Source organism: Blastomyces gilchristii, assembly GCF_000003855.2.
Source record: "Blastomyces gilchristii SLH14081 genomic scaffold supercont1.11, whole genome shotgun sequence".
Classification (NCBI taxonomy): Eukaryota; Fungi; Ascomycota; class Eurotiomycetes; order Onygenales; family Ajellomycetaceae; genus Blastomyces; species Blastomyces gilchristii.
Genome location: NW_003101672.1, coordinates 1,706,493 through 1,734,010, shown reverse-complemented (window position 1 = coordinate 1,734,010; position 27,518 = coordinate 1,706,493). Strand labels below are relative to the sequence as shown.

The window sequence follows — 27,518 nt, the reverse complement described above, 5'->3', positions numbered from 1 at the left end:
CTGGCCGGTTGAGTGAGAGTCTGGACCTGCTTTCTTTTTGGTCTTTTTTCCGCCCGGAAAAGTAAAACAAAATGGAATAAATATAAAGGAAAAAAAATCTTTAGCTGAGAAAATGCGAATGTAAAAGGTTTTGGGGAGGGGAGTATGGTGTATCTGATGTATTGTTTAAGGTGGGGAAGGGGAAAGGATGGGAAGGAAAAGTGGAGAGTTTTGCAACGTTTGGAGTCGGTCGTGTCTTAAAGATTGATGCGGAGGGAGAGGGTTTTAAAAGGGGTTTTAAAAGGGGTTTTAAGATAGGACTTAAAAGAAAAGGATGGAGGCCTCGATGCTACGCCAACGTAACTAGAAGGAAAGAGATATACATAGAGTGAGCTCGACTTCAAGAAATCCCCCGGGTTCCAAGAAGCCTGGTGTCAAGAGAAAAGAAGCCTTCACTGCTGCTGCTCACCCGGTGTCTGGTGCTTCGCAGAGGTACCTTTACCTCGCCATGTCGAGACGGCCGGGATATTCGCCTTGAAACGTTTCTCCTCCGTCCCGTACGCGCCGGGCGTCAACTTGATGAGCGTGTGGAGAGGGACCTCCATCCACGGACTCTGTTCCTGCGACATGTTCAGGAAGTAGGAGTAGATACACCGAAGAACGGCCTGGTGAGTGACGATGATCACGTTCTCGCTCCTCTCCAGCTCCATGATGATGGGCTCTAGCCGAATGACGACGTCCCGGTACGACTCGCCGCCTCGATAGCGGTAGTTGTATTTATCGTCGTCTCGAGCTTTGAAATCTTCTGGGTACCTTTCGGCGATTTCTTCGTATGTTAGGCCATCACAGACCCCCGAGTCGAGTTCATCCAGGGCCTTCCATTCTAGCTTATCATATCCGGTTTCTGCAGCGAGGTGGCGTGCCGTCTGGATCGTACGTTTTAAGGTGGATGTCCAAATTACCAGTTTGGTGCCGGGAGGGACACCAGACTCCTCGAGAAGTCGCGGGAGAGCGCGCGCATACTGTTCTCCGCGCGAAGAGATGTCTGCATCGCCACCAATTTTGCCTAGAAGGTTGTACTCGGACTCTCCGTGCTAGAAAAAACATAATGTTATTCAGCTTGTCCCAAAAGGAGGTAGTGAATGGCTTTTAGGATAGACTTACTCGAGAAAGCCAGATCGAGCGAGGTCGAATATGGAGGTTTTGAATATAATAAACCAAGCGACTGGACAGATAATCCTTGATATGATTGATGATTACAGTCGAGCCCACATTTATGAGCTTGACATAGGCGTAATCTTTCTCATCCTCATCAATCGTCTGGTAAACTTTTTCGTAGTTGCGGATGCGATTTCTGAAATCTTGCGCGGCCAGTTCCGGGTCCTGGCCGACATAGTCTGGTGATGTTGTCTTGACTTCAAGAATGTTGTTCATGATAAGCTCCTCGTCATCGCATTTCGATTCGACAAACAGCGTTTCGATACCTGCGTCCATGCATTTCCTGTATATCCATTGCCGACGACTTTTCGTAGAATTAGTAGCATCTAGTATTGCTACCTGTCCATCTGTCTCGGAAAACCAACGCAACATATCCGCCACCGCCGCTTCGGCGGCAGCCCGTCGTAACCTCTCTCCGTCCTGATTGGATGTGTCAAAGAATGCAGCGGTTGGTCGTGGCGTGTCCTGTCGTCTATACTGGCCAACATTAAATATCCTCGCGGGAATCCCGACCCAAGCCAAGTATCGCAAAGCTGACTAGATGTTAGAGAAGCGTACATATGGAGAGTCACAAATGCAGCTTGATGAACGAACCTTTGCCAGCGATTAGACTCTTCCCACGGGCTGGTAACCCAACCATCACAACACAAATCCTAGAGTCATCGCTCTGTAGTAAAGAAGTATTAGTCACGCAGGGCAAACGGTCCGTCTCCAAGTTCATATGGTGGTAGGTCATTGTGCTTTTTTTTGAAAAGTTCGGCAAGCACAAATAAATCGAAAACCCGATTCAGAAAACAATAATGGAAGAATAATAAGAAAATAAAATCGACGGCAGACGTGAAGGAGCAAAGATATTGAAATGGGAGGGGGACAGAAATATTTGTATCGTAACAAATGCAGAGCACGAGGCTAGAGAGCACTTGACACTGGATAGTGAAGTATTTAACAAGTATTGAAAAGTGCATTGCTGTCTGGTAGAAAGATCATTATTGTCCCCACACAGCTGGCCAACTTGAGCTTGCTCTGCGATCACAGGAACCCAACTAAGAGAGGCGGTTGTGTTATCTCGAGAGAATGACAACAGTTGTTGATGACAGGGACGCGAAATTGAAGATTGCAAGAATCAGAAGCGATGAGGCGGAGAATGGCGATGACAATGGATCATACATTATCATGCCTTTCGTGGTAGCCTCCTTTGCCTCTAACGTCCTTCTCAAACGGCGTGTTACTCGATACGTGCTCAATGACCAGGAGGAGGGTAGAGGCACGTAATGAGTCGTCTGGGGGCAGATAAAAAGAATCTCACCCGCACAAGCCACTCCTCTCTTTCGGTGATTAGAACCAGCAGAGCTCACCAAAGTAAGACCTGTAGTCCACATATCCGCAGCAAGCAAGGCAGTGCTTTTCGGAGATGCTCCTCGCTCCCGGCCTGCAGCCTGCTCGATCTTGGTATACTTTCGACAAAGGCTAGTGCGGGCGGTCGAGCTCCCCACCAGCCGTGAAGAAACGGTCACCAAGTCTCCAAACTCGCCCGTGACGGCCAGAAAAAGTTCCACGTACACCCCATGCCACTCCTGCATGAAGTGCATTTGGTGAACCCTTGCCATTCGAGTTGAACAGCTCCAAGGATGGAACCAGCTCACCAGCCCAAAGGTTGACAGGGAGATGGAAAATCGAGCCGGGTGGTTTGTTTTGGAACTATAGCGCCGGATGCACGAGGCAAGTATGCTTCCTGTGCATGTTATCCATTTCATAAATGGTTTTATTTGCCCGTTGGGCAACCTGCGCAATAAAATCCCAAATGCCATGAGCATATTGGGGGGTCTGCTGCACCCCTCCACTCCGCCCCCCACATCCAAGCGGAATAGCGCAAACATGACCAGGATATCTGTATCCCCGTCCCCCCGTTCCAGATCCAGTCTAGGGTAAAGAAATGCGATATAAAGCAATCAAGTTCGATATGAACTGGCCGCATTATTTCCATCGACCGGATTTGCGAGCAACTCGGGTTGTTTTTCAACCTCCACCAATGGCCGTCCTCCCCCGGCGGGAAGTTGCTCAAGCGGCCATTGGCGGGGCTATGTGGGGATGTTTTGGCCCCTCGTCTCGCCTGAGCCCCAGCCTAGTGGCAGAAATCCGAGCGTACAGAGCAGGGACAAGCCGCAAAATTATGCCCTGGGCATGAGCAGGGAACAGCGGCATTCGGTGGACCCGCGTGGCAGGATGGAAGCGGTGGTTGGCTGGGCTGAAGCGTGAAAGCAGAGGTCGTCACGTTTGCCGACAAAGCACAGTAAAACCAACACAGACTAGACTGGCCCAGAGTCCTCGCCAATTCCGCGTATTATTCTGGCCATTTATTATTGCTCTCTGGACGGACGGTCTGAAAATGGATAATGGTGGAAGAGGAAGGAGAGAAAACAAACATTTCCATATCACGGGGTTTTGTTTGTGGCTTGTGCAAAATCGGGAAAATCCGCGTGGTCATGTGCTCTCCTTCCGCATCCTGACTGAATATACAAGAATCGTACAATTAAAAAGGAAAAAAGGTAAAATAGGAAAAAAATAAAATATGAAAAATATGAATAGAAAACAAATCAATGGCGAGTGTTAGGGCGGGCAGTAGAAGACGAGGGGGATGCTAAGGCGGGGGTGTAGTTCAAAAGGAAACTCGGAGGAACCAAAAATAAAAATAAAAATAAAAAATATTAGTTCAACTCACCGAGGCAGAGAAGATTTTGGTAGTCGACGGCCGACGACCAGATTGTCCGAACGACATGATGCTGCTGCAGTTTTATAGTCCTAATAGTGCCGATTTTGAATGGCGCTATTGTGCTGCTGGAAGGAGGAGGGAGCAATCCGATACAAAGTTCGCAGCACACAGCAGCAGGGCTCATCGAGGGGGGAGGGGGGAGGGAGAGGGGAGGAGAAGAAGGGGAAGAAATTTGCGAATATCGTTCGACTATGTATGTTTGTGAGCGGTGTGTGCGTGGTAGGCTATCGTAGGAATACTGACAATATTTAATTCGTGTCCGGTGGTTACTCGTTCAGCTTGAAGAAATAAAAAAAAGAAAAGCCAGTTAAACGGGGTGTGGCGGGTGGACATGGGGGTTTTGGGGCGGTTGGGTTGGGATGGAATAGTTAAACAGCAATAATATATATTTCAACTGGCCCAACAGACTACCCCGGTGCTTTTGGGGCCGATTGAGGACGATTTGAAGGCGAATGGGGCGGACGGCTTAGGACCGGAGCGAGCGAGATATGCCGAGAGAAAGCAAAGCTATTCCTGGCCCTGCTGGCGCCAGGAACCCGCTGAGAGTTTAAATAAAAGCCGAGATGTTGGGCGGTGGCATTGGACGGGGGCCGAAGGGAAATATGGATGGGCTGAGCAGTGAGGAAGAGGGGAGGGGCACGCAATGGCAGGCAATTATTGTCGCAGCATTTGCATTATTGACTGATAGCAGAGAGACCGACCCTTTTTGCAAAGTCGTCCTCCTTTTTCTGTGAATAGGGAAAAGATCTTGGCCAATATCAAGGTGCTTATTTTCCAATCGAGCGAGCACAAAGCGTTGCCAAACGCCACATCCAAGGATGGATTATTGCCAAGAACCATACTTTTTGTAGGGATGATGTCATCGCTCTCACGGTGAAATGGTTGAATATAAAAGAAGAAAAATCCAAATTATTTGGCATGCCGAAGAGCTAGAATAAGTTACGCCTTATATGGACAGGCCAAACCCTAGAATAGCCGCAGTGAGAGGCGGATGAAAAATACGGGATATTCGAGAAAAGAAGAGCATCACAATATCAAAACCATCCATCCATCCATCCCAACGAAGAAATATACCACCACCCTTGTCTGAAGCCTTTACCAAAACCCCACAGCCCTCCTCTCATATGTCTGGTAAAGCGCGCTGGCCATGCTCAAAAACTCAATGTCCGCCCTTATCTCCACCCCTTCCTTCTTCCTCTTCTCAACCGTCGGTCCCAATCTACCCCTAAACTGGCGCATCAACGACGCGCACGGCCCGCAGAGCAAAAGCCCGCAACTGTGCGGCAGCGCATCACCCACCGCCACCGCCACCGCCACCGCCCCCGTCCCCGTCGCCCCTATACTCATGTCCATCTCCATCTCAACTAAACTCCTGATAACAGAGCCATCCGCCGGCTTTCCTGCACATTTATAGAAAGCGGGATTAACACAGATACTACCCCAAGGATTCGCCGATGTAGATCGATGCGGCGGCCCGCACCCACCACCATCGGTCAGCCGCGAACAGAGAGTTAAAACGCCGTCGTCACGTCGAAGCTCGATTCGTCCATGCCCGGTATGGGCACTACGGAATGAGTTGCAGGGTAGGTGGTGTTGCATTCGAGGATTGCGACACGATACAGCGCGCATTTGGAACACATGCGACTCGGCTCATAGCCTGAGGAGGCGTGGCCGGTGCTGAGTTCTGCATAACCCTTGCCGTCGCGGCGGTCGAGAACGTCCACCTGTAGTTGGCCCAGGCCTAGCATCCCGTAGGTGAAATCCTGGCACCAGTGGCACGGTCTGGGATCATCGGGGCTAGGGGTGTGTGTGAAGGCTATTGGGTGCGCGAAGGAGGTGCGGATCCTTTTGGTTATTGGGCCTGCGGTACGATGTTTGCGACGCTTAACGGATAATACGTTGGGGATGATGCTGCAGTAATCTGATGTCTGTGGGGGGCTTGCTGATGGAAGGTTTGTAGATGTTGTGGTGCATCTAGCTGGGGTTTTCTTCTTTGGAGATTTCGGCATACAAGACGCTGCCTCCTCTAATACAACGGGTAGATCAGTTTCAGCGGATGTCTTAGAAAGTTCCCGCAACAATATTTCTTCTATAGACGGGGTTGCCTTCTGCGACAGGGCGGAATTTTCTAAGGACAGGAGTGGTGTGTGAATTTCCCGTGAATCGTGTTGTTCCGGTCTTGGCTCGATGCTGGTGCGTATGTTCGACTGTAGGATGGCATCCTCTACTATGCAATTGTTAGCGGGCGCAGGTTTTCTGGCTATCCATCGATGAAAGCGGAACTTGGATCACTTACCCATTTTGCTAAATGATGCGACGAATTTATGCTGGGAATATTGAGCCTCTTGTCCCTGGAGTTTAACGGATGTGTAGGCATCCTGTGAACTAAGGGGTTCATGACTTCTTAACTCCTTCTCGGTCAATGTCTCCTGGCTGCCCTGGCTAGCCACCGTTACGCTGCTAGATCTTTGTTAATCTCTTTTTACCTACCACTTTTAATCTCTATTGCTCCTTTTATCAGATTTCGCACCTATCTTCGTCCACAGAACTTCTACCAGCGGGTGGGGACATGCTCCCTGCTTTGGGAGGTGTTTTCCACGCAGTTTGCTTACTAGGTCCAGCGTCAATGTTTGCAGACGAGGACACAGAATTACCTTCTGTTTTCCCAAGGAGTGCAAGAAAACATTTCGATGTCTGCGATTTAAATTTCAAATTGACAATAGATGGATGCTCGATAGCTGGCGGTTGGTTAGGAGTGATATCGTTACTGGTTTTCACCTTCTTTATTGGCAGTTCCGATGTAGTGGGAGGTCCACTAGGTTTGCGCTTTGATGGGCGCCGGGACTTTCTAGAGCGGCTATCATCGTATAATTCAAAGTCCCCGCTGGGATCATCATCAACCCAAGTGGAAGGGCATTTCAATGGGTCTCTGTAGCGAAGGTCGTATTTAATATAGTCCTCCAGGTAATGGTAGGGTAAGCCATCTGGGGTCAGTTTTGGCCTCTTTGGCCTGGTAAACTCAAGAGCAGCTGCAAGATCGTTGTCGGAATACGGCATGGCTGCAATTAGTCAACTTTTTAAAAGCGATAGCGTGATAGTGCAGACTCGCGGTATGGTTGGAACATATCGAACTCAGCTTTGTGAGTAGAATCTGGTGCGCCAGAGCTCGTTTGACCGACTAATTCTACCAAGTGGGGAGTGTTCTTCGGCAAACTCTTATCGTGGAGATATAACTGGAAAGTGAAAGATGCGGTGAAATCAATGAAATTTAGATATGTGATGGTTCAATAAGCCAGGGAAGAGTCAAAGAGTAGGTAGGATATCAGGTGCAAATAACGCGATAGTGAGGAATCGTAGGCCTCACCCACCGTTGGCTTCGTCCACCCAAGCGAAAAACCCGACCGTCCCGTGGAGATGAAGTGACATATATAGAAACTGAACATGCAGGGCAAGCAGCACTTGCTAATTAGCATGTATATATTAGCATCAAGGAAGATAATAATTGAAGCTTCGAAGTAGAAGCTCACAGCCTAAGCTTGAACGCTAGCTTCAATACCGCAGTCACAGCCACTTGAAGCTGTTCGTCGAAGACAAATTCTGCGCCAGCCCAGAAAAATGATACCCTGTGGCTATCACGGTACATTAAGAGGCAGAAAATATATGGAGAGCCATTCGGCTGATATATTAGACAGATTCAACAATGGAAGTGCGAGCTGATGGGAGTAAAAGGTCATTGGACTATGAAAAGGACGTTAAACGATAGTCCCGTAAGAAGCCCTTACAGCTGGGTTCCGTGAGTAATAACGTATCCCTTCCACTAGGCTCAGGAAACGGCGATAGCAGCCTGTAGGAAGAAATCTGATGGAGGGACAGGTGCGAAACCCGGTTATCTCCCTCCTGATATTTTTGCCAGCAGAAGACGGCATAGGAAAGATAACCAAGAGGGAATAGACCGGTCAATTCAAATGCTTCTTCAAGATAGATAAGGGCCTCTAGGGCGTCTGGTGAAGGAAAAGCGTTCTAGGTCCATTTATGCAGCATTATACGTGGAGTAAAGTTATGTGTCCAGGCCGCCGGATTCGCCTTTTTTTCACGCATTATCGGAGTATAAATCCAAGGACTTTCGAGGAAACAATGTAGAGTATATGCTACACGCATCGAGAAAAAGCTGCTGGCTGGCTGTTCTGCCACTGTAGCACGTGTTGTAAGTGGCCATGTTGAAGCGGCGAAGTTGTTGCTGTTTGTATGAGGAAAAGAGAAGAGAGATCGATGCGAGGTCGAGATGGGGAACAATGCCAAGGCGCTAACAGAGCGTGGTATAAAAACCGCGAAAAATTTCCCGTCTTCCTTCAATTCTTGTCTATTTTTTTTCTCTGGATATTTTTATTTATATATTTGTGTGTTTCCTAAACAATTATATACGCAGTATGTCTCTGTGAAAAGATCGCGCCGTCTTCCTGCATGTATGACACTCGACAATGCTTCTACAACTCCAGATAGCTAGCAAATGAACCTCAAGCCTCTCTCTTTCCTTAATTTCTCCCTTCGCCCAGGATGAAACTCTTCCTCATCCGCCATGCCGAGTCAGAGCACAATGTTGCCCAGGTCTAGTATGATGCCGTTTCTATTTGCCCTTTAATCTCTCTGTGAGGGTGTGGGCTGTTGCTCACACACAAAGTTCGTTACGCTCTGTTCAGCGCAGGAACAACAGACTCCGCTTTAACAAACCATGGCATGGTACAAATCCAGCGGCTAGCTCTCCACTTCAAGACTCAGGGAATTGCGTTTAACACGGTCTTCTCTTCGGATCTGCTGCGGGCTCGTACTACCGCTGAGGGCATCTGTGGCCTTGCTGGCGGAGAGGGGCGGGATGGAGATTCGCCTCAGTTACAACCTATCGTCCTACCCGTCCTACGGGAAAGGGACTTTGGTGCTCTAGAGGGAAAATCATGGCTTACCGCGCGAGATGGAGCCGTGAATTCCGTTTCTGAAACAGCTGGAGAGCCCGAGTCACATGCCTCGGTCGCCTCGCGGGCAGATTCCTTTCTCTCCAACTATCTGCTGCCAGTTTTGCTTGATGCGGGGCATCCTGCTCAAGCTGTTGCGGTTGTCTCTCATGGCATTTTGCTGGCTGCGCTGTGGGAAGCGCTGTCGCGACTGTTTCTATCAAGTCATGTTGTCCTTGCGCCAGGCGTTAAGGTCACAAAACGCATTTCGACGTGGTCGAACACGGGCTATCTAGAACTTGATGTTGGATGGATAGAAACTGGCCTCATAACCCCAGCTCCAGCGAACGAGAGTGGTCAATCTCAGGATACCATGGATGGTTCAAACAGAGCTAAAGCAAAAAATGATGCTCAGAACCCGCCGTTGCATGGCCGTACGCTTACTATCCTAACGATAAATGGGAGAGAACATCTCAGAAATCTTAGGCGGACTCCGGGCGTTGGTAGCTCAAAGCATGATGCGACCCAGCAACGAATTGACAATTTTTTCCAGAAACCGAAGAACTAGGATTGGTCTGGTAGAATTTTTTTTTCTCTCATGGCAAGCCTCCCATTATTAACTGGTATGTTCAAAGACTCCCTCTTATTCAAATATTGATCCCACACACACGTACCAACCTCAATTCATATCCCCTACCCCACTTCCTATGATGAAGCAAATTTTCACACAGACCTGTTCCGAAACAAGAATGTGGATAGTAAACATTACCAACTGCTGTCTGACTCATCCTCTCTCCTTTCCGCCGTTTCTCTCATATCAATCCTCTACAAATCATAGACTAACTCGCCTTGAAGACCTTGTAGATATTTATGTCTTGAACGACATATGGTGTGGATATCCTGTGAAGTTATCAAAACCAAGTATTCTCACTGCGGAATTTAAAGGAGCTCGCAATAGAATAAATATTTATAAATTACTTATCTGCTACTTAAATCATATACCGTGCCTTTTTGTAATATATGAAATTAGGCGTTCTGTTGGCCATTAGTAGTTATGCAGCTATATTATATAACTGGCGCTATGTAATAATGTATAGGATATGTAAACCAGCAGACGAATAAACTAGAACGGGACAGAAATAAGGAGGATAAAAATAATGATTTTGCCCGCGCCCGTATGTAAACCCAAAATGTCATCTGGTGGAAAATAGAATGGACAGATATATGTGCAAAGAAATAGAACAAAATAGGTATCTCTAAAACAAAGGAAAAGACCCCATCCCATATATGCAAGCATGATAATTCATATAGGAAAATCATAAAGCATAAGGTATAAAACATGAGCAGCAAATACTCACACTTCAAATCCACATCATCCATTCTCCAACCTCCCTTCATCACTCAACTCCTGACCCCTCCCATTGACATGAACTTTGATCTCAGCATCAGGATCAGCACCCGTGCCTTCGCTTTCACTTCGATCCCTCCTCATTCCCCTCCTCTTCTCCCCGCTTTCATCCCTCTCGTAAAGCTCCACCTTCTTCAGCCCTTTCTGCCGCAACACATACCTCCGGAAGTAGTATACCAACTCCCCGGCCCCAAACTTCGCATGCACCATCGTCGGCACCGAAAAGACCTGATCCAGCTCCTCAAGCGTCTTCCCCTTCGTCTCCGGCATGAACAATAACACAAGCACAAACCCCACAATATTCCACCCAGCATACCACCCAAACGCGCCCTGCGGTTTGAACGCATTCTTCAAACTCGGCCACGTAATCGCCAGGATGAAGTTGAAGAACCACGTCGTCGCCGTCGCCAGCGCCATGCCATGCGAACGCACGTAGAGCGGGTACGCTTCGGCAGAGTACGTGAAGGGAACAGGGCCTTCGCCCGGCGAATAGACGATGCCGAACAGGTAGATGCCCAACGCGACGCAGCCGGTGTGGGCCCTGCGCATGGTCTCGGAGCCGTCAGTGGGGATCCAGAAGGAAAAGCCGGTCAGCAGCTGGAAGAGGCCCATGAGAGGGAAAGTAACGAGGAGAAGGTTGCGACGGCCAAAGGTATCGATGGTGTAGACGGCGGGGATGGCGAAGAGCCAATTTATCACGCCGAAGCCGAACGAGGCTGCTAACGCGGCTTTCTGGGAGAAGCCTGCGTCTAGGAAAATTTCGGATGAGTAGTAGGCTATGACGTTTACACCGCAGAACTGGGATGGAAAATGTCAGTGATGGGTTTGAGTTTTTTTTCTATATATATATAGAAATGCATGAGTAGGCACATACCTGTTGCATAAACATGACAATTTCCGATGCGATAAGGGCGCGACGATTGCGGGGGACGGTTATGAGTTCGAGGATTTTCGCCTGGCCCAATTTCATCGTCGCCTCTGCCTCAAGCAAGGTGTGCATATAAAATAGGTCGCGTGCAGCCTGCACTTTTATAAACCGCAAGCGACACATGGAGCGATATGCCTTGTAATGGCTGCCTTTGCTCATATACCAGCGTGGTGACTCTGGGCAAACAAAGACGAATGTGCATACCAGCATGGCAGGGAACATGGCTGAGCCCAGCATCAGACGCCACCCCAGGCCCGTTACGCTGGGCGTATCGTGCACATTGAAAAAGACCAGATCAGACATATAACCGAGCATAATACCAAATGCAGTCCACATCTGCCATTGCATCACCAGGGCACCACGAATGGCTGGCGGCGTGGTCTCGGCGGCATAGATGGGCACGGTGGCAGACTTAGGCCCGATGCCGAATCCCAGCGCAAAACGACTAATGAATAAATGCCACCATGAGTTCACAAAGCCCTGCCAGAAACACGCGATGGCAGAGAAGACGCAGGTGATGAAGACTGTTCCACGTCGACCAAACCAGTGGTTAAAGGGTACGGTGAGCCAACAACCGATAAAAGCACAGCAGAGATACGGCGCTGCATTGACTAAGCCGACAAGCCATGTTGAGCGAGAATCGAGGCCGCCAATGCCGAATTGCGATTTGTAGAATATCTGTGCGCCATTCACGACGGATTCGTCTTTAGGTTTATGTTCCGTTAGTTTAGATAAAGAAATAGAGTGCCTTAAGCTTTTAAGCTTTCAGCTCTTAAACGCAAACGCACGGCGAACCACGGAACAAGGGAAAAGTGAAAGGCCGAAAACAAAAAAAGCAAAACACAATCTAGAAAATCAAATGATGGAGGTGGGGGAGAAATTCCAGATCTCAAAATTAGGGGGAATGAAGAAGCGGGGGGAAACAGAACAGACAGTTTAGCAGTCAACGGGGACTCAAGAAAATATAAAGAAAGAAAGAAAGAAGAAGAGAGCAGTAGTTAGCGAAGGAATAAACGAACTAACCCATTCCCTGAACGGCCGCACTGAGCGAGCAAAGAACAATGACCAGATACATGAGTCGCGGCTGCGACCATCGATTCGTAAATTCCTCCCTCAGCACCTTCATCTCTTTCTCCGTCAAGCCCTCGACACTCTCATACTTCTCTGGTGCCTGCGCCAGCACCGCACCCAGCTCAAAAGCACGGATATCCTCCTCGTCGCCAATCTGGTGCTGACGGGCATAGCGGCCGCCGCGCTTCATGAGGGTGCTATGGCTAAGGCCTGCGAGCGGATTGGCGAGTTTGGCATTGAGGTTTCTTCGCGCACGCTCGGCCGCTGTGAGCGATTCGCGGCGGGAGTGGAGAAATGAGTGCTGCCGTTGTGTCGGGAAGGGGGTTGTTGTGTTCGCAGTAGCGTGGGAGGCTTTGCGGTTCGTTGTACCGGTCGTGATATTGTCGAGTTCGGAGGAGGAGCGGTCGGAGGCGGCACCTAGGTCTGTGAAGCGTTCGAGATGCCTCATTGTAATCTCTTGATGGCGAGCCGGCCGACGAAGGGATTTTAGGGGATTGGGGATATCCGTATGCTAATGGAGGAGATCTCTAATTGGAGTCCCATATCGGGACCTCACAATAGGGAGCCGGAGCCAGGAGCCAGGAGCCAGGAGCCAGGAGCCAGGAAATATGATATAAAGAGGGATCGAAGAATCAATCTCGTAGTTTTATAGAAAAATGGAAATTTAAGACCTCTGGGCCGTTTCGCTGTTCGTTACACGGGATGGCAATAATATGTTCTCGCCGAAGTTTAGCCTCCTGATAAATCGAAACAGGTATTTCTATTAATCTTCTATATTTAAAGATTTGTTGCAGACGCTGCGGGGGGGGAAGAGAAAGAAGTTGAATACAGCGACCCGCAAGCATTTAACAATAAACTAATAATAATAATAATAATAATAATAATAATCAGGAAACATTTGTGCTCTGTTTCCGGTAGTGGGGAGAGAGGGGGAGGGAGGGTGCTGTAGAAAAGGCAGCTCTCATAGTCACCGAAGTTGACGGATGAAGATTAGTTAAAAGATTCCAAGAAAAGTTGAACTGAGGCCCTTAAACGCACCCGAAATGGCATCAAGCGGGGCCCGACTAGCCCGAGTAAATTTAGTTGATGCTGGTGGTGGAGAGCATGCCCGAATGCTCGGTAAACAACATGAACAAAGAGCAAGCTGCGGGTTTAAAATCAGACTTGCTGTTTCTTCTGTTTCAAAGTTAGTAGATCCCCCGAGGAATGAAGGTAAAATTAAACAACGCGCCGGAAGCGGCAAAGGCTGCTGGTTGGTAAGACGCACCGGAATGAAACCATTTAATCTAAATCGCGTGGACGAAAGGGGCATGGCATGAGAGATAATATCCCAAGAAGCAGCAAGGGAGAGCTAGCTACCAAGCGATGCGTACGTGTATGTTCACAGATCTTTTAATTATTCTTCTCCTTTCAGGGTTAAACCTGGCTTACTAGACCAGACCGGGGGGTGGAGGGGGGGAGTTTATGAGCTGCTACGCAGTAGTTATGTGTTGATGGGGGAGATTGAGAAAGTTTAGAATCAAATAAAGCCCAAGACGAGACGGCGGCGACAAGAGCAGCGAGGAATTTAACAGTTCAAACCTATGTCCCAGTTGGGAATTTCAAATGCAAGCCGCTGCAAAAGAGTCGGTCAACCTGGCCCGGTTCGTATTCAGATATAACTTTGCATATTTCAAGAGGATGAGGCTCTCTCTCCGTCGTCCTACGATGCGTTGAAAACGACAAGACGTGATAGACCGCCCATGTAGTTACTGTATGTACTATAAACCTGTCTACTCCGCATAGCTGCCAAGAGCCATAATGGGATATCGGAGACATTTTCATATCATGGTCCATGGCATGGCATGGCATGGCATGGGAGGGAACGTACTACGGATGGGCGGAGGAATGACGCTGAGTCTGAAGCTTGCCAACGAGGCTGCGAGAGGGCTCCGGACTCGGGAACGTTGATTTGCTTGTCTGTCGTCTGGGGGTGGTGGCTGGGTTAACTACTAAGTTACTGGGTAATCAATCAATCGCCTTGGAGCAAATTCCCGCTGGTCTGTTTCTTAAAATCTTCATCAGGTGATGGGTCTGGGGCACTGCGCAGTACGTACAGTAACTACTACTACTACTACTACTCCATCCATGGACATGCATGTTGTAGTTACAGAGTCCAACCCCCGGACGGTAATCTGCAGGTGTCAGCCTTGGAGACCATGAGCCAAAGAGAGAGTCAGTCTGGAGCAGTTGGCCGAGGTCTAAAAACTGTGGGATATTTGTTTTTGTCTTGCTCTTGTTCTCTCGACTCTCGAGCGTGCAGTATTTGTTTTTTGTCGTTATTATTGTGACTCCAACATACGGAAGTAAAGTTACTTCTTTCTGATCTGTGGTTGTTTTGTCCCAAAACATCAAAATGAATTAGGGCAAAAATCCGAAAACAGCCAAGCAAGCAGGCAAGCGCCACCTAACCACAATGTGCGTGCGGCAGTACGGAGTACATGATTTTAAAACATCTACACCCAAATACCCGATAATAAGGAAAGTCATTGGAAAGCAAAAAGCGTTTGTGGATAAACCAATCCTCATGAGCTCATTACAATGAGACATTTATTGGAATGTCCGAAGGTGGGGGCTTTGCCTCTACATAGTAGTTATAGCTAGCACTATAAAGCTAAGTACAGTACAGTACAGTACCAAACCCAATCAGATTTACATAGCGCGTACAAGCCAAGTGCTTCGACTCCCATCATAATTATTTAATTTTATCGCTACATTGATTTATTGATGGTGTCACTCTAATAACTGACAGAAAACCCATTCATCAAAGGCAAATGATTGCACATGTAGGCGGATGAACCCAAGATACATACAAGCAAGCTGGCAAGCGACTGGAACCGCCGCGATGACTTGCCTGTTCGTCATTATTGCGGTCAGATCCGATGCGGGAATTGAAGGTCGTTGCCTCGTGAGAGCCAAAACCGGTTGACATGTGGGGCGACCGTTCACGCAAGCAAGAAAGTCGGGCTGATAAAAATAGACACAATCATACGCCCAGTACTACCCAACGCCCCCCCAACGCCCCCCAACGCCCCCCAACGCCCCATTTCGTGTAATTTACATGCTGATCAGTTCCTTGCAAGGAAAAAAAAAAGAGAAACTAGAAAAGCAACAGCATTTTATTCAATGCACGCTCCGGAAAAGGAAATTCTCCACACTACAGATCCCCAGACGGAATTGCGGAAAATAACCATGAATCCGGTATGTCGAAAAGAAATTGCGAGCCCTAGCAATGGAGATACGGATATTAGTATGGCGAATTCAAAATGAAAGAGTCGAGACAAAAGAAACCCCAAACGAAAAAACCAAATATAAAAAAAATAAGGAAGGGGCAACTTACCCAATCGGCAAATTCGATCCTCTGAGTCTCAGATTCAGCACTATCACCACGTTCGCCATATATCGTGTTATGGGTATCTAACCCCGTCCCTTCATCCTCTTCCGACGATACCTCAACTTCCCTTTCTCCGAGTAGCTTTGCTCGCTCCTTTAGCCAAAGATAGCACTGGTCCAGTGCCTCCTTCGCCGCCTCCATAATGGACCCTTCAACCTCTGCCACGCCCGCCTCCATCGCCTTGATCTGCGCCAGCACACAAGCAGAGAATATATAGCCTTTGACATTCGTTTCGCCCGCCCGGATCCGCGCCGTTGCTAGCCGCATGTAGTTGTCGGTCGCAGTGTGAAGTTCTCTTCGCCATGTTTGTGTCGCCGACGAGGAGGTGGTGCTTAATGACGCGGGGGTTGAAAGGAAGTACCCTGGCATGTCTTCCTGGAGTTGGTAGATGAGCTCGAGGGAGATGGTGAATTGTGCGTAGATGGCGGAGCTGCGGATGAAGCCCCCGGCGTGGAGCTTTAGGCGGTCAAAGTCATCGTCGTCACTGTTGGTACTGGCGGCGGCATTCTCATTATTATCCTGGCTGTGGTTGCCTTTATTTGGCGAAAGAATCTGGAGAGCTGCATCCAGGCATATTTTACGGGAGAAGTAGTATTTTAGGTTTGTTTTTGCCTTGACAGCGAAAGGGTGATGTAGAGCAAGCAGAAACCTATTGGTGAGAAGGGAGACGGATTGGGTTTGGAAGGCAGACGGTTGCGAGGCTCTGTCTTGCGAGTGATGGGCTGCGTTGAAAAGGTGAAGCGAACTGTCACGCTGGATGGCAGTAAGCTTACTGCTGAGTCTCAGCACTTCATCATACGAAGGCTCGGAGCGTATATCATTCATTGCCTTTGCCATCTGGAGTCTGATAGGGAATGACTTCACGAGCGCGATTTGGACGCTGGTGTGGGTGAATCCGTTTGTGACGTGTGGGACGGCTTCAGGGTCATCAGGATTCATATCATGATCATCGATGTTGGATGGTGACTCGCAGTCATAATCTTGAAGGGAGACTAGAGGCGCCCCTCCCGCATCCATGCTTGACTGGAGCAAAAGTTCCAGAACCGTAGCCCACAACCTTCTCCGTAGCTCCGCTTGAAAGACTGGCATCTTTGGAAGATATTGTGGATCTCGATGTAAACCAACGTACATTGCTGCTCGCAGCAGAGAGCCAGCCGATATCCAAACGAGGTCACCATCAATCGCACAACTCTGCCGGGCTAGAAGTAGAAGACAGTGTATCTGGACGGCAGCAATATTGACGCGAGATTTCTCAGAAGGACCTCCCAACCATGACTGGGCAGCATAAATCCACGGTGCTGCCGTTATCCGGGGCGTAATAGAGCTGCCAGGGCCTTTATAGAAGCAAGTTCCTAGGGCCATGACAAGAAGCAATCGCACCACAAAAGCAGGGCTCGCGGACTGAGGGGGATTCCAGAGTTGGGCATATTCCTGTTGAAAAGTCGGCACGTGTAAGATTCGATAAACAGTCTCGAAGGTGAGAAGATAGCCCGAAACGAGCTGGTCAGCCGTCTCACGCGGTGGAACTAAATCTGTCAAGTCCGATATAGCTGGCTGGCGTGTTGGACGTCTGACTTTTATAGCCCTTGCTAATGTCTTACATCGATCCATCATCCTGGATATCCCGGAATTATCCTCGACTTCAAGCCGATGCCTTAAGTTGTATACCATATTGAACTTTGGCTTCAGTTAGCGAATCCATTTGGCTAAGAGCGTAGCAGGCATACAACTCCCTCTACATCAGCGGCATTTAAGAAGAAAGAGAGAAGGTAAGAATAGGAAATGAATGGGATGGGGCCGATAAAATGAAAAGGAATTGTCCTCACTTCCTTGGCACAATTCATCCAGTGGCTCTGCCCGAAAAATCTGGTCTTCGAGAAGGTCCCTCTCACAGGGGTGTGCAAGGCTTCACGATCCTCCAATGCGTCCAAGCGTCTGCCTCCGGGAGAAGATGAAGCAGCAACGGAGCTCGTGCTCGTAGACTGGGCCAGCTTCTTCTCCAACAGACGGACCCGATCGACGAGCGCCTGAATTGTCGCTGCAGATTGAAGGTCCTGGGCAACATTGCGGATAGATCCGGTGACATCACTTCTTTGATCATCTGCATGTGTACTCTGGTCCGATTCGTTTGCAGTAAAAGGTGAGGGATATGATGGGAAGTTCCCAGGGCGGCTTATCTGTGGAATAGGTACGGTAGGGGCTGGGGGAGCTTGGAGAGCTGAAGGACGTTGTGGCTGTGAGCTATCACAACATCTAGCAGAAGACGAAGAAGAAGGACCAGCAGAAGTTTGGGCATGAGTATATGTGCATGCATGTATCGAGAGGCTCTTCTTGGATCGGTGGCATTGATCGCAAGGCACCTTTTGGTCGCATCTGATCTTCCGGCGACGACACTGATCGCAGGCCAACGCCGGGCGCCGTCGTTTACGTGGTGGAGCATCACCGGTATACGATTGAATCTCATTACCATGCATCATTCCGTAAATGTGGTGCATATTATCGAAGCTGAAGTCTCGTTCTCGCTAAAGGGGCAATCAGCAAGTTGATCAGACAGCCCGGGCCCCACAACCATATCAGATTTTGCTTTTCTTCTCTTTTTCCCATGCTTTTCCTTTCTTTGCGGCTTTTGTTAGTCCAGCTAATTCAATTTGATCCTGGATTAGTTGGGGAGGGAGTCGCGGAGTATTCAGGGGCAAAAGTCCGTGATATTCGCTTCGAGCCACGGTGAATTAGTCATTATCTCCGAAAGATCTTGCGATAATGTCATGTGATATGATTCCTTATCAGATCTTCCGCCAAAGCTGGTTCCCCTTTCTGGCAATTTTGACAACATCGGGAGGAAGAAGTTGCGGATATTCGATTTGTATGAATATCTATCTCTGTATCTATTCAACGATCATAACCCTTTCACAAACACCCGTTGAGAGGGGAATCCTGGTACTTAACAAGGTTTTGGAGTTTACAAGCCGATATTCCTAACAGGACTGAATATCCCGTTCTGCATCATCCTCTTATCCCCGAGCGCGGAGTGCGTCGACTCGGTCTGCCGGTGCCTCCAGACCCGACTATTTCGATGCTACAAGGGTATGGGGGGTTGCTATGGCTCGAAGGCTACAGTATTTTGCCAGATAATCCATGTTTATTCCGTAGTTGCGAGTCTTTCTCTGATTTTCAGTGCTGTGGTTGCAATACCTCTGGATGGCGGAGGACGGCAGCATGATTATGACGCTCATAATGGCACAGACAAGTGCACACTCACATAATCAGTTCAATCTACTCAAATGTATACACTTAGTGTATATATATATATCTGAACAACGCACCTTTCAGATACACATAGCTTTCTCAATAGCTTCACCCCTCAAATATTCATAATATCCTTAATATCCTCTCCATCCTTATTTTCCTTCAGTACCATCTCTCTAAGGAAAGAAAGCACGATAGAAAAGGGGCTGCCTGCTTGCTTTGCTACTTGCTTCCCTTTCACACGCAGTGCTCTTTTTTGAGCCTCAGACTTTTCTCTTCTTCTCCCTTTTCATTCAATCTTGTATTCTTTTATTCTTCTCAGTTCCTTCTAGCAACTCGCAGTTAGCCTGTAATCATGGCAGACCGCGTCCACGAGACGTCAAGCACGCCAGAAGTGCATGATCTGAAGAACTCCCAGGAGGGAGACTCCGAAACCTGCGTCGAGACCAAGTCGGAAAACTCCTATCCGGATGGAGGCGCCAGAGCATGGGCTGTAGCGGCTGGCACTTCTGGTGTACTGTTTTGCACTTTCGGAATGGCAAACGCCTTTGGGTAAGCATTTATATGTCTCCTAGCAACATCCGCTGTTGCTATTTTTGCCCCATCTTCTTCTCTTGTGTCTCGTGGCTTCCCTGACGCGTTTTATAGGGTCCTCCAAGAGTACTATACGTCCCATCAACTATCTGAAACGTCGCCATCCGCCATCTCATGGATTGGATCGTTACAGGTCTTTATCCTATTTGCTAGTGCCCTTGTGGGTGGCCCCCTCTTTGACCAATATGGAGCGAAGGTATGTTACAAGAGCACGCCCTTTACCCTACAAAATCCTAGAAGGGAACTGACATATCATTAGGTCATCTGGCCATCAGCAGCACTCTACGTTCTCTCACTCATGATGACAAGCCTTGCGAAGGAATTTTACCAGTTCATGCTAGCCCAGGGGGTATTGGGCGGAATTTCCATGGGTATGACTATGGCTCCTTCCATGGCTGCCACGCCCCAATATTTCGATAAAAACCGTGGAGCTGCCATGGGTATTGCTGTTGCTGGATCTTCCATTGGAGGTGTTATCTTTCCAATTGCCCTCGGGAAACTGCTTAATGACACCACACTGGGCTTTGGATGGTCTTTACGCATTATTGGCTTCTTAATCCTAGCGATTCTGGCACCATCATGCCTAGCTATCCGTGCCCGTCTTCCGCCACGAAAGGGGAATTTTTTGCTCCTCTCTGCATTAAAGAATCGGCTCTACTTAGCTATCATTGCATTTGCTTTTCTCATGATTCTCTGCGTCTTTACCCCAATATTCTATCTCCCGACCTACGCTGTCCAGTATGGCATGAGCAAAACGCTTTCTTCATACCTCGTTGCGATCCTGAACGCCGCGTCTTTCTTTGGCAGAGTCATTCCTGGTGTCTTGGGTGACAAATTGGGACGCCTCAATGCGGTTATAGCATCCGGAGTCTCCTCGGGGATTCTCATACTCTGCTGGCCAAAAATTACAACCAATGCGGGAATATTTGTTTTCGCTGGTCTTTTTGGCTTTTGTTCCGGCGCCATCATCTCGGGCATTGTTGTCTGCCTTACGACATGTACTAATAACCCAAAAAATATCGGTACATATATGGGCATGGGTATGGGCCTTGCATCAATTGCTGGGCTGATAGGGCCGCCGATAAGTGGTGCACTTGTCTCTAGATACCACGGGTTTGACCAAGTATCTATTTTTTCCGGAGTGGTGGTCCTCGTTGGATCAGCTATTGCCCTTTTCGCAAAGACTTTAACAGAAAAGGGAATACTCGGAAGGGCGTAATGAAACCAACTCCCCTTCTTACTTCGGCCGCCTCTCCTATTCGTTCAGCTTCACCCATTGTTACTGGTGGTTTGTGTGTTGTTTGTGTTGGACGTGGAGGGCGTTAATACTTATCTCTACTCCTTGCATACGTCTATTTCCCATATGGGTTTCACGTGGTAGTGCATGTATGAGTTCGTCAAGGGATGGAAAGAAGTCATCCATTATTTTCATCGAGGCGAAAAGATATCCGCTGTTTATTCCTATATGATTTGCCAAAGTATTTCCACCAAAACTGCAATTCGGCATGATGTTATATTTGTCTATTTATTGCTATTTGGGTGCTCGCTTTTATCTATGTTCTTATCTATTCAATCGTTCTAATATGCAGAGTTAATTTATTTACAATTATTCCCTATCCGGACGCTGCAGTTTCTAGCGTTTGTTAGTATAGATAGACAGGGGCTGTATCCTTGGTGAAAAACCCAAGCAAGCAGGCCAAGGATGCTTATCAACAGCACCTGAACGATGACCGCGATCCAAACAGCTAAGGCGATAATACTACAAAGAACGGTGCCATACGTAGCTACCTGGTGATCAGGGACACAGCCCAAATACGAAGCGGGGTTGTAGCTTAAACAGCTTAAGAGCTGCCATATGAGAACGGTCGTCTCCTCTCTCTCATGCGACTACTTTCAGCACAAGAAGAGACAGCATGGCCCCTGGAATTGGACACCGTCGACTGCGGCCAGCTCGGTTCAAGCTTGAACTATACACACAGCATGATCTCGCAGCCATTCCCCCTCCAAACCCCTCTATCCCTACTTTCGACAGCAAGTGTCCGCGCGCAGGCGGTGGAAACCTGGTCACTCGACTGCCCCCAGAACTCACCACCACCATCCTGCTCTACCTGGACCTAAACTCCCTCCTCACCCTCCGGCTCGTAAACACCCTGTATAGAACGCTAATTGACTCGCTGCACCCATATAGCCTCCTAAAACAACATGCCCCACATACCCTTCGCATTCTCCACAAAGTCCAGCTCGCGTCCCACTTCCCCCTCCACCAGCTCTACACCGAATTCCGCCACCCACACTGCCGCGCCTGCGGCGCTTTCGGCCCGCTAGTTTTCTTACCCACCCTAACTCGCTGCTGCGACCGGTGTCTGTGGACGCGGGCACACTTCCAGGTGGCGCACATCGGTTTCCTGGCGGACCAGTTTCCCGGAAACTTGTCGCCTGTCGAGCTGGAGGCGCTGGTGTCGCTACTTAAGCAGTTGCCGACTGTGCATGTCTTTCCCGGGGCGTATGGGAGGGATCGGTTGCATTTTGATATCATTGACGAACCTACTGGTCTTGTTAGTATTGCGGAAGCGGAAAAGGCTACGGTGAAATGGCTGGGGACTCGTGAGCGGTTTCGGGGGAGTATAGCTTCTCTAAAGGCCCCGCGGCTGGGGCGGGGCCAGGGCCAGGGCCAGGGCCAGGGGCGGGGGCGGGGTCAAGGTCAAGGTCTGAGTCAGGATCAGGGGCGGACGGAGTCTAGTATTAATATTCCGCGCCTGATGGAGATTTATGAAATGGCAAGGTCACGGTGGATGGGGATGGGTGCAACAGATTTCCCGTATTGGGATGCGCAGAGGCAGATGGCGGAGTCCGGGATTTATTGTAGCCCATGCACGCTTCAGAAAGAGTATGAGTATCGGTATGAGCAGGACGAGGGCATGGAAGAGGAGGGCCATGGGGACACATTAATATGGGATGGTGATGATCATGGTGCTGATGCTAGGAATACAACCGGCCCGAGGGTCGATAATGCGGCGTTTTATATGGGGGATATTTGTAGGCATTTTGAGGAGTGTGAGCGTCTGAGGAAAGGGTATGTGTTTGGAATGAAGGATGGGATGACGCGAGGGATTGGGAATGGGCCTGATTTCTGGATCAATGCGGACGGGTGCATTGTGTATGATCGTGACTAAAGTAAAGTAAACTGTTTTGGTTACAATGTGATGATAATCGTGATAAAGTACATTAAGTATCCGGATCCTTCTCCATAGTCAACTGGACTCTACCAGATTCGCCAAGGTCTCTTCGATATTTTTTGAAAAGAGGGGAAGGGGCTTTAAAGCCATTTATCAACTATCCAGCCGAAAATTTTATGAAGGATCATCGAATAAGCACTCCTCGCTGGCCCATATTACAATATTCCTCTTCCCGCCGCATATGCCGTATGGAGATAGGCACTCTGCCACAGGTGTTATTCTGGATAACGTCCGTACCATCATTAGTCACCAAGTACGCCAACTTATATACCCTAACGCCTCCTAAATACAAGCTTTCAATCTCCCGATAGGAAACTCAAGCGCCCATGCCTGCCTCGTCCGCTAATTTCGGCACAAATGCTCCACTACTAATGTTAAACCCAGCATGCGCAAACAGATCCTCCCAGACGACGTTATCCGTGAAGAGCGGTGTAGCGGTGCTCTGGCCATCCATCGCCATGAAGGTTTCGAGGCTGTTCTGTGTGGAGGTTTTGAATATGTTGCTATTTGGAGGTCTGGTATTAATGTAGCCGTTCAACTGCGGGCCTGGACCCTGTGGCATCTGTGGGAGTGGTTGAGGGAGTTGGCGCGGGTCCGGCGGTTGAGCTTGTTCGAGCTGTTGTGTATCGTTTTCGTTGAAGGGATTCTGATGCAATTGCTGGTGTTGCTGTGGTGGCTGTTGTGGAAGGGGAAGCGGACTCTGCTGGTATCCCTGCACATTTCTGGAAGCTGTTGGTGGGGACATTGACGGGACCGACTGGTGCGGAGAATTAAATCTCTGGGATGGTGTATATCGTCCTTGCTGCTGAAGAGGAGGTAAATGGGGAAGATGATGCATTTGTTTCCCGTTTTGCTCGAGCAGCCGATGTTGCTGTCTAAGCCATCTGTTTGCAGGGGAGCATGATTCTTCTTTCGTCTTCCGGTACTGCGCGACAACGTTTGAGAGGAATCTACTTTGGTGGTAGGAGCTAGTGTTTGTAGCTTGGCCTTGTGTGCTGAAATTCTTGCCTGTTTCGCTGATGAGGTCGAGGATCAAGCTTTCAGATTCGCTCGGGAGTTCTCCCGGCAAAGAGAGAAGGATCTAATGTTTATTAGTGATGGTGTGTCTCAACGGCAAAAGACTGTCGGGGAGAATATGTACGAAACGGGTAATGACAGAAGTCAGACGCAGAAATAATAGAGACAACATACTTTGCTCATGACCACAGCAGCGTACGCAACCATTACATGAACAGAGTCTTGACAGAAGCACGAATGGGACGTTACCCCGAGTCGGTCAACGACCAAACGAAGCATGTCCAGAGCACTAGTATAGCAAACCCAGAGTGCTTGTTTGGAAATATTCCCACTCAGAATCGAGAGCTGGAGTCTAAAGGAATGTAGAAGGAGTCGAAGATGGGTTCCGTAGAACCGGACGATAAAGCGATGAGCAACATTGGTGCTGACTAGAGATTGAGAACAAAAAATGAAAAATTGTTAGAATTAACATATTTGATATTGTTCTTTCCCTTGATAAAAATGGCAGAATCTCTACGCGATTAAAAGGGAGAAGGGATTCGATGAAACAGCCTCCTGTCAAAGGCAGACAATTTCAGGAAACATACCTTCCTCTACAATCTGGTACCACTTAGCCTCCCACCTGTCTAAGTCGCCATTGAATAGTTTCAAGATCACTTCGATCTTGATTATCGATTGTGCCGTTGTGGCAACTGGATCGATCCAGAAGAGTTCCAAAATCTCAGATCCAAGAATGCGGAGCTGCACAAAGGCGGACATGATTTGATCACAGCCAGGTACCGCATAGACATGTTGGTGCCAATGTTCCGCGCTGCGAATCAAGGGATCCATTTGGATCATCCATGGCTTTCCCAGTTGTAGGCTCACACTAAAATCGTAGAATTAGCCATTGCATAACTATCAATAATCAAGAGAGGTAGGATTGAAAGGGCTTTTTTTCTCTTTGCAACAAATAAATTTACGTACCTTCGGTCATATACGAATAGCATAAGCCAACTTCGTTCTTTACTTCGCAGTTCCCGCATTTCAAGCTCCGATTCCCTTGATTCCCGCATAGAGCTTGCAGAGCTGTCTGGGCATGATGGTTTAAACTTGTGCCAACCCATCTCTATTGCTGCTCGTATTGCATAACCCACCAAGAGCCATGCGCGTGAGTCACTTGGTTCTTTCCAGTAGGTCAAAAGACAGATTCCTTGAACAATTTCTGTAGATATTTGTCCCGTGCTCAGGATTTCTTTAAGGATTCTTTCTACATGCTCATGAAGTTTATCGTATAAAGATGGCCTGAAAATCTTTGCTGCAGCAGAAAGGAGGGCAGAAAACAAAAAAGACGAGCGTGTTCGTATGTATTTCAGCGTGTGTAGCCTTGGATCAAATTGGAAGATGAAAGGATTCATGTAATTGAAGAAGCTGTATCACAGGCCATGGTCAGTCATTTTCAGCAGCGCTCACAAACTTGTTAGATAGTTTCATGGGATGGCGGAGCTCACCCATCAAACAAATCTTGGGCCGTCAGCAGATCGACAAGGTTGAGGTTTATGGGGTCATTCATATCATGCCTGTAGCTATCTCCTGATGCGAAACTTGCTGTTCTGCGTTTTGAAGAATGGTACGTAGGAGATTCGTCTTCCGCATTCAGTACGTTTGCGATGGAAAATTTCCCAGCTGTAGCAGACTTCCGGAGGCAGCCATATGGCGCAAGGTTCTCAGATGCCAAAGATGGCTCCGAGCCTTCAGGTCGTTCTACGGTCGCCGGCACATCTCTATCGGTTGATGGAGTAGCGAGGGTGCGGTACGTTGGTTCAATGTAGCCTCTGGCCTGCATGCGTTCCGCCTTTGGACGTAACCTGCCAGCAGCGACCAAGTAGTCGGGAGAATATATCAGTGGCCATAAATGATATATTTTCAATATAGTAGTATATAGCCGTAAAGTCCTAGGCGAGTCCAACAAATACGTGTCCTATTGTGCCGTATGATATTGACAAGAAAAGTCGCATGAACGTGCCAAACCCGTAGGTTTCCCACGAAAAAGAATTCACTCACTTTGTGCCCGCCTTACGACCACGTCGATGTGCTTCAAAAAAACAAGTCAGAGACTTGCGCTTGCACCGAGAACAAATGGTCGAGTTCAACTCCCGAGTACATTTCATCTTGACGGCGCGGCATGGTGTGCACGCCACCATGGATGGGTTTGCTGCACCAGGCGGCATTTCTAGGAATAAACCAAACAAAGTGATAGGCGATTAAAAGGTCGATTCATGCATTTCTCCTGTGCGGTAACAATGTCGTTGCCGTTGGAAGGTCCCGGGAGAAGATCCTGGTGGCTGTGGAAGTAGAGCTGCGGCAGATAGGCTTCGGTTTCAAACCGGCCATTGTTAGTTAGCGGGACATCAGGCGAAACGGCTGAGGTAAGAATTGAATGACCATCCGTCTTTTTAAGCTTCTATGCTCAGGGGATATTTATGTGAACAATCTAACTTTAGATTACGTCGAAGCATCATATTCCCTCCGAACTATAGCGGCGTCTCGGGGGTTGTTGTTCATTCCCAGCCCCTTGCTGCGCTGACAAGGGGGAAACTCAGTCGGCTGAACTATGCCGTAAGTTAGTAGGAAAGGTTAACTAGCGGAGGCAGGCAGATATTTAACTACGCAGTACGGAGTATATACAAAGATGGTTGATGAGATCCTCACTACACTACTATTACTATCCAAGCCAGGGACGCTCGAATCAGCTAAGGTTCATCATCCAGGGAATTAATGGGATATATTTGTTAATCCCTTTCTATCCCCTCTTCTTTGCGCTCTATCCTAATAAAAGAACTTGGGGCCGCTCGATGTACTGTGGTTCCAACGGGGTTAAGGGACCTTCGTACTTACATTATTCTATTCTAGTCTACCGCCCAGTGAAATACTTCCATGACAGCTGCTGACTGAAATAGGACGTCCAGTTCTTTCGGCAGCAGTTAACTATGGACTAGGCTATATGGATTGAATCGCCACCTGCTGCGAAACAAACAATACGCTATACCAGTAGGTAGCCTCATAGACATACAACCCCAGCATTGCATCCATAAAACCGGACGCGTTCCACAAGCTGCTGACAACATCATCCGTGGCGAAGGATAATTCTACAAACGGGAATGATTAAAAGTTAATTTCGTTTGTGGAATAGATCCAGAATCATGAGGGACACCCATGCCATGTCCTTACCAATCCCCTTGGAAAAGACGCCGAAGCGCTCAATAACCTTAAGAAAACCCCACCTTCAGGGGCCAAGACACTATGTTTGCCGCCCACTAACCAGCTGGGAGCTTACTTGAACACCGGCATTCTCACACTGCTGCCCTACGGGTTGCATCTGCGGGTATCTTCAGCACTTTGTTAGCGGAAGCCTAATACTTCCGTAACTGGAAAAAGAATGCGCGCGGTGTATTTGGGCCCCTGAATGGATGCCGACGCTGTATGGACCCATATCCCTGCCAGCGGGCTTCGCGGAGGCTCTTTTTAACTAGTTAGTCCTGCCTACTTTGTTTGGACAACCCAGAGGCCAGGACACGTCTATCAACCAGCCCTACACAGTAGCACTGGAAGGTTTTCAAATTTCAAAACGCTGCCATCGGTAGCAAAAAGATCTCACAACCCGCTGAAAATAAATATTTTCCTAGCTTTACC

The 27,518-nt window shown here is 48.5% G+C and overlaps 9 protein-coding genes across 11 annotated transcripts; 4 read left to right on the top strand and 5 right to left on the bottom strand.

Annotated features, from left to right (window-relative positions):
• Nucleotides 1-431: 431 nt before the first annotated feature.
• Nucleotides 432-1,918, bottom strand: BDBG_05722 (fructose-2,6-bisphosphatase; the record flags this gene model as incomplete). Its single annotated transcript, XM_002624168.2, has 3 exons — nucleotides 432-1,073; nucleotides 1,144-1,730; nucleotides 1,792-1,918. The coding sequence occupies 3 exons, from the start codon at nucleotides 1,916-1,918 to the stop codon at nucleotides 432-434; spliced, it is 1,356 nt and encodes a 451-aa protein (XP_002624214.2).
• Nucleotides 1,919-5,478: 3,560 nt separating this feature from the next.
• Nucleotides 5,479-7,024, bottom strand: BDBG_05720 (C6 finger domain-containing protein; the record flags this gene model as incomplete). The annotated part of the gene is made up of 3 exons (XM_031722287.1): nucleotides 5,479-6,194; nucleotides 6,264-6,427; nucleotides 6,498-7,024. 3 exons carry the CDS (start codon nucleotides 7,022-7,024, stop codon nucleotides 5,479-5,481), a joined length of 1,407 nt encoding a protein of 468 aa, XP_031579131.1.
• A 1,311-nt stretch (nucleotides 7,025-8,335) lies between these two features.
• Nucleotides 8,336-10,262, top strand: BDBG_05719 (phosphoglycerate mutase). 3 transcript variants are annotated; one of them, XM_031722285.1, is made up of 3 exons: nucleotides 8,336-8,577; nucleotides 8,665-9,536; nucleotides 9,769-10,262. In XM_031722285.1, exons 1-2 carry the CDS (start codon nucleotides 8,522-8,524, stop codon nucleotides 9,479-9,481), a joined length of 873 nt encoding a protein of 290 aa, XP_031579129.1. In that variant the 5' UTR covers nucleotides 8,336-8,521; the 3' UTR covers nucleotides 9,482-9,536; nucleotides 9,769-10,262. The 3 variants fall into 3 exon arrangements, with proteins under 3 accessions (XP_031579129.1, XP_031579130.1, XP_002624211.1); XM_031722286.1 differs by having other exon boundaries at nucleotides 8,336-9,536; XM_002624165.2 differs by having other exon boundaries at nucleotides 8,509-8,577; nucleotides 8,665-9,791.
• BDBG_05718 (MFS sugar transporter) lies at nucleotides 9,896-14,443 on the bottom strand. Its single transcript, XM_031722284.1, has 4 exons — nucleotides 13,588-14,443; nucleotides 12,273-13,496; nucleotides 11,196-11,953; nucleotides 9,896-11,119 (listed from the first exon to the last, which is right to left on the bottom strand). Exons 2-4 carry the CDS (start codon nucleotides 12,766-12,768, stop codon nucleotides 10,286-10,288), a joined length of 2,088 nt encoding a protein of 695 aa, XP_031579128.1. The 5' UTR covers nucleotides 12,769-13,496; nucleotides 13,588-14,443; the 3' UTR covers nucleotides 9,896-10,285.
• Nucleotides 13,466-14,270, top strand: BDBG_05717 (uncharacterized protein; the record flags this gene model as incomplete). The annotated part of the gene is made up of 1 exon (XM_031722283.1): nucleotides 13,466-14,270. Exon 1 carries the CDS (start codon nucleotides 14,121-14,123, stop codon nucleotides 14,268-14,270), a length of 150 nt encoding a protein of 49 aa, XP_031579127.1. The 5' UTR covers nucleotides 13,466-14,120.
• Nucleotides 14,444-14,482: 39 nt separating the features above from the next.
• BDBG_05716 (C6 zinc finger domain-containing protein) lies at nucleotides 14,483-18,269 on the bottom strand. The gene is made up of 3 exons (XM_031722282.1): nucleotides 17,580-18,269; nucleotides 15,700-17,430; nucleotides 14,483-15,585 (listed from the first exon to the last, which is right to left on the bottom strand). The coding sequence occupies exons 1-3, from the start codon at nucleotides 18,246-18,248 to the stop codon at nucleotides 15,517-15,519; spliced, it is 2,469 nt and encodes an 822-aa protein (XP_031579126.1). The 5' UTR covers nucleotides 18,249-18,269; the 3' UTR covers nucleotides 14,483-15,516.
• On the top strand, nucleotides 15,239-21,254 carry BDBG_05715 (monocarboxylate permease). The gene is made up of 3 exons (XM_002624161.2): nucleotides 15,239-19,551; nucleotides 19,648-19,789; nucleotides 19,853-21,254. Exons 1-3 carry the CDS (start codon nucleotides 19,355-19,357, stop codon nucleotides 20,810-20,812), a joined length of 1,299 nt encoding a protein of 432 aa, XP_002624207.1. The 5' UTR covers nucleotides 15,239-19,354; the 3' UTR covers nucleotides 20,813-21,254.
• On the bottom strand, nucleotides 20,997-26,926 carry BDBG_05713 (uncharacterized protein). Its single transcript, XM_031722281.1, has 7 exons — nucleotides 26,724-26,926; nucleotides 25,890-26,437; nucleotides 25,337-25,693; nucleotides 24,813-25,256; nucleotides 24,434-24,714; nucleotides 24,021-24,274; nucleotides 20,997-23,910 (listed from the first exon to the last, which is right to left on the bottom strand). The coding sequence occupies exons 2-7, from the start codon at nucleotides 26,054-26,056 to the stop codon at nucleotides 23,146-23,148; spliced, it is 2,268 nt and encodes a 755-aa protein (XP_031579125.1). The 5' UTR covers nucleotides 26,057-26,437; nucleotides 26,724-26,926; the 3' UTR covers nucleotides 20,997-23,145.
• On the top strand, nucleotides 21,256-23,007 carry BDBG_05714 (uncharacterized protein). The gene has a single exon (XM_002624160.2). The coding sequence runs from the start codon at nucleotides 21,507-21,509 to the stop codon at nucleotides 22,764-22,766; it is 1,260 nt and encodes a 419-aa protein (XP_002624206.1). The 5' UTR covers nucleotides 21,256-21,506; the 3' UTR covers nucleotides 22,767-23,007.
• Nucleotides 26,927-27,518: the final 592 nt, after the last annotated feature.